Source organism: Cyprinodon variegatus, unplaced genomic scaffold, assembly GCF_000732505.1.
Source record: "Cyprinodon variegatus isolate N-32 unplaced genomic scaffold, C_variegatus-1.0 Scaffold107, whole genome shotgun sequence".
Taxonomy (NCBI): Eukaryota; Metazoa; Chordata; class Actinopteri; order Cyprinodontiformes; family Cyprinodontidae; genus Cyprinodon; species Cyprinodon variegatus.
The window spans coordinates 1,169,016-1,174,104 of record NW_015150560.1 but is presented as its reverse complement, the minus strand read 5'-3'; the positions used below and the strand labels follow the sequence as shown (position 1 = coordinate 1,174,104).

The 5,089-nt window shown below is 39.1% G+C and overlaps 1 protein-coding gene across 3 annotated transcripts in view; it reads right to left on the bottom strand.

Moving 5' to 3' along the window:
- asap2 (ArfGAP with SH3 domain, ankyrin repeat and PH domain 2) overlaps positions 1-5,089 on the bottom strand; it is a 95,058-nt gene that overhangs the window by 32,794 nt on the left and 57,175 nt on the right. For all 3 annotated transcript variants that reach the window (XM_015374667.1, XM_015374668.1, XM_015374669.1), the window contains 4 exons: positions 4,103-4,232; positions 3,828-3,913; positions 3,669-3,744; positions 3,501-3,587 (listed from right to left, as the gene is read on the bottom strand). In XM_015374667.1, coding sequence (XP_015230153.1) covers positions 3,501-3,587; positions 3,669-3,744; positions 3,828-3,913; positions 4,103-4,232 — 379 coding nt within the window. The remainder of the gene's footprint in view (positions 1-3,500; positions 3,588-3,668; positions 3,745-3,827; positions 3,914-4,102; positions 4,233-5,089) is intronic.

Here is a 5,089-nt window from a genome sequence, read left to right as displayed (position 1 = left end):
TATACAAGTTTCACTTTTTAAATGGAATTACTGAAATCAATCTACTTTTTCATGATATTCTAATTTTATGACCAGCACCTGTAAATAAATAAATCCATAAATTATCTTTTATCCTTTTTTTCTGTTTTTCCTCTTCTGTTCTACTTACATTGCAGTGTCCATATAATCTGTAAAACTCCCTGCATAATTATAATAAAGCTATTTATATGCATGAAACAAGCGGAACACTATGGCGATAGCCGTACTGCTCCACTTGTGAAAGTAAAATCTGTTGGGCTCTTTTTGGCATCAAGACAATTATTCTTATTGCCACATCGCCAGACAGGACATTGTTAAAATAAAAAAATAAAAAAGAAGTGAATGAATTCAAGTTCTGTATTTGTTCCTAGTTATCATGTTATACATATGACATCAAATATTTTTTGTGTGAGAATACAAGCTACAAGTTTACAAAAAAATACAGACTGGAACACATCAGATACGTTGATATGCTTTGGAGATAAGTTCTTGATAAGTTATGCAAAAGTTACTCATAGGTTTTGGATAAGCTAGAAGCCACGGCTTAGAAGTAACTTAGACTTATGTTAACGATCAGATAACTTAGCTGTAACTTAAGGCCCACGTATGGCATACACTGGCTAAATCATCGTGTGACAGGGTCTTTACTTGTACACTTGTGATTTGTAAAGTTAGCTTTATCAAGTTGTAACTTCCATTCATAACTGCTAAGAAAGATCTAATTTCACCTGTATGACAAAGTTCACAACAAGAAACAAAAACAATCTTCAATTTATTCATGTTTATTGATTCACATTTATAAATTCAGACACCTACACAAACGTTTTCACTCTCTGTACTTTCCAGTCGCAAAACATTGTCGTGTTTCACTGGGATTTTAAGAAACAAACTATCTGAAGATGGAGGAAAAATAGTTTTTACAAATAAAACGGCTGAATAATCTAAGCTAACAGCTGAGAATCTGGTGGTTGCTCTACCAGATGTTTCTAGAAAATGTTGGTTCAAGCTGAGTGTTGCGGCGAACGCCCCCTTTGTTTACATCAGCTGTTTGAGCGTGGCGCCTGGTGCAATCAATCAATAAATCAATCAATCAAAAGAAGGTGAGAAAAACTTCGTAGTTTGAGCAGGAGGATCGCAGCATGAAATAAAAAGCCTGCCTTTCTACTCGGGCAGCGGAAGGAGCTGTGCAAAGTTTGTACTAAGGAAGCGAAGGACTGAACAGACAGCCGGTAAGCTTGCGTTTAATCCTGTCATGAATAAAATGTATGTGCTGTGCTGATGAGGCATTGAGACGTGCGGGAAATGTTTGTCTGTAGAGTTAAGCTTATAAATACTCACACGGTGCATTATGAAAATGCTGGCTTGTAATGCTTCTTGAAGCTTGCTTTATTTAGTCGGAGAAATGCAGGTGTAACTTATTTTCAGTGATTTGTTTTGACGTTGAAACGGTCCAACTTAATGTGTTTGTGACACTGTTGCACGGGGTGATTTGTGCAGCTTTCTTCTGTGAGTGATTAAAATGGACTTTTGGTATTCCACAGTTAAAATGAAATTTTATAACCTGCGTTATGCATATTTAAATGAACTAAAAATCACTTACTGTTTATTTACTATTGCTATTTAGGAATTCATGTAATCTATGGGGTTAAATAACCTGCATAAATCCACTTCCGTTTTTAAAATGCTTTAATTTTTTTTAATGCATTTTTTCATGATAATTAAAAACTAAATGGTCTTAACTTAAAGTGAAAAACATTGTCTATTTTCTTAGATATATTTAATGAAACATTTCTCAGAACTGACTATTACAATGTGCAATATGGTAAATGCTTTGTTTGGTTTCTTTTTTTTTAAGGTTTTTCAACTGCTTAATTATTGATTATCTGTAAAGAACACAAGAAGAAAAATAAAAAAGGAAAAGATGAAACAACAGTTTGGTCATTGAGTGGAACCCAGTTTAATATTCAGCTCAGCAAAGATTGAATCACTTGACACTCAGTGAGACGGGATGAAGGCATCAATGAACATCAGCTTTAAAATCTCCCCTTATATTCAAAGCAGCTTCTTTTTTTTTTCTTTGATTAGGCCACGCTAACTCAGCCAGCGATGTATAAACTGTGACCAAGGGGCCTTTAGCGGCTTTAGGGATGATTTTGTGCAGCCGTTTCATCAGAAATCTAGAATCTTAAATATAGTTTACCAGCCCAGGTCGATGCAGGATTGTGTTTATGAAACAGAAAAGATTTAAAATTTTAATCTTTTCACTGCTTGACATTTTCTTGTTTGTTTTTTTAAACCTGCAAAACCGTTTCGGATTTAGATCTATGATGGCCATTTCTATAGAAAGGGTTAGGGTCCGACTGCTTTGTTGAGTTCTTTTCTGAGTGGGCAGTTTTTACCATTTAAAGGTATACTATGCAACCAGTGTTGATTTTCCAGCGAGGCTCCCCCCAGAGGGCGAAAGTAAAAGTGCGCTGTTGTAAATATGCTCAGCTGTTCTCCTGGTTTCTCCGTCAAGCCAGGAACGCCAACGAATCACCATGTCTACTGCGGTAAGTGACTATTTTGTTCCAATTTTCGAGTTTGGAAATTCTTACTGGTTCCGCCATGATAACTGCACAAATATCGCCACTGCGCTAGCAACGAGCACGCCTTTCACTGGGGGCGTGTAGCAGTTCTCGCCGTAAAGCAAGACCGACTCTCGCGATGCGCGAGACTTCTGAGCCTGTGGGTTCGGGCCGAGGGCTCCTGCAATTGCAAGTACGGTATTTCCCCTACAGACCACCAGGGCGGCCGAGAAAACCTTTGTTCGACCTGAAATGACTCATTTAATAATCCAAAACGGTATGGAACACATTAACTGAAAAATGTTGCATAGTGTGCCTTTAAATTTTAAAGAATTTAATCAAAATTTGTTGAATTTGATTAAAATAATTACTTTAAAAACAGACTTTTTGGTAAAAAGTTTGGACACAAAACAGTCGGTTTCATCTCTGGCTGGATGTTCCTATTCCAGACAATAATTATGCCCACATATGTTGATATGTGGTTGTTTTAATTATTACTGTAATTCTCACAGCATGATGCTGCCACCACCATGCATCACCACAGGCATGGTGTGCTCCCCATTGTACTTGCATGCAGGTTGAAAAGTTTGAATCTTCTGTCTTCTCCAGTCGGGTTTAAGGAGAAGAATAAAGAGACCTCTGCAGCTCCTCAAGAGTCACCATGGAGCTTATGGCTGCTTCTCTGATTAATGCTCCCCTCATGCAGCCTGTCACTTTAGTTGGACCTCCATGTGTTGGCAGGTCTTTAGTAGGTATTTTCTCATTAAATTTATAGATGAACAGAACTCTGGGAGGTGTTTTAAAGCTACTTGGGTCACTTCTGGAGGAAACTGCTTGAAGCAGGATATAGAAATCTACAGAAAACACACTGACCACACTTCAAACACTGACCACCTGGCTAAATGTGTGTTTTACCTCCTTCTGCTCCACCTGTAGAGCCGTTTTTAGAACATCTCTCAGCTGAGTTAACTGCTTCCTCTCCTCATCCTGCGCCTGCTTGATCTGACAAAGGAGGAGAAAGAGAAGCAAAGTGAAAAACGTATCAGAAGAAGCAGTGGTCACGAACGTGTGCTGTTCTCTTACGGTGTGCAGATCTGTAGCCAGCTTCTCTATGGACGGTTTCAGGTTCTCCACGGCTTTCAGGCCATCCTGAAAGAAACTAAAAAGCACAACCTGCATTGAAGAGTAGATAAACGGTACAGGAAAGGTCTGGTTTCACGGGGCCGGTTAGCGGAGCCTTACTTGCACTGTGCGTGGAAGTACTTGATGAGGTTCTGCAGCAGGTCCACCCCCTTCTTGATTTTGATCTCATTGACTTTGAGGAGATACTGTAAACAGATGGAAAGCAGATCAGGGGTAGGAGGGTCAGAGGAGGAAAAGGCAGAGCTGTGTGTTTAAGATCGCTTTCATCTAACAGAGACGCTTGAAAGAAAGCCCCTCCTTTACAGAGTAAAGGGACCAAAAAGGCATCATTTTCTCTGCTTTTCAAACAAACAGTCCTCTGTTCTGGTTCTGACCTCACACATCTGAAGCTGGAAGAACCTTCTCTCCTTCTCCATCTCCTCTGCTATTTCAGCCCCGCTGATTTCCGTCCGGATCATCCCGTGCTGCCGGGCGTGTTCCTTCTTCTCCTTCTCGATCTTGGTCCTGGCAGGGTCAGATCGAAGCACCAAAAATTAACAAAAAGTCATAGTATAGCGTAAAAAAATCCCAAAACAACATGCTGGTGAAGATTCTCAGTCATCCAGGTCATAGTCATTCCAAAAAACAAAACAAAAAAAAAAAACAATCCACCGGACTTTAAGTTTAAAGACGTTTTGCTTTCCATCCAGGAAGCTTTTATAATTCAAAATGTCAGAAATAGCGTTGAGTAGCAATGTAATTTGCATGTTTTCAAAGCCAAAACAAGACTTTGTTTTGGTCCACTCTATAAAAACTCAAACTCAAAGCTATTTCTGACATTTTAAATTGAAAAAGCTTCCTGCATAGGAAGCGAAATGTCCTCAAACCTGGAAACAAAGTCCAGTGGATTGCTTCTTTGGAACCCCAAAGCACCCTACAGCGGTCTGCCACTCAAGATTACAGGCTGGAGACGGTAAGGATACCAACGAGTTCAAAATGTTAGACTTGGTGTTTAAAATTACTTTTTTACTCATCTGGCGGCAGATTTGGTCTGTTTAGAAAGAACAATGCAGAGGATTAAACCCAGAGATCAGGAGAAACATCACCAGCAATACAGAGCCACAGTTTAGGCCTTATGAAGAAATCTGAAACTTTTAGGGATTTCGTGCCTTTTTTCATCCTTAATACTTTTTTCAGGGTTGAATTAATAATCAACAACTCATTGATTTTTTTTCTAATCTGCACAGAAAAGACGGATAGCAAAAATGTTCAATGCTGCCTGTTATTGCAGAGCCCTGTCACTCCTTGCTGATTTAGTCAGCATATGACGACGTCCCAGAATCTTCTCAGGGTTCCTACAGCATAAGGTGAGTTAAATTCAA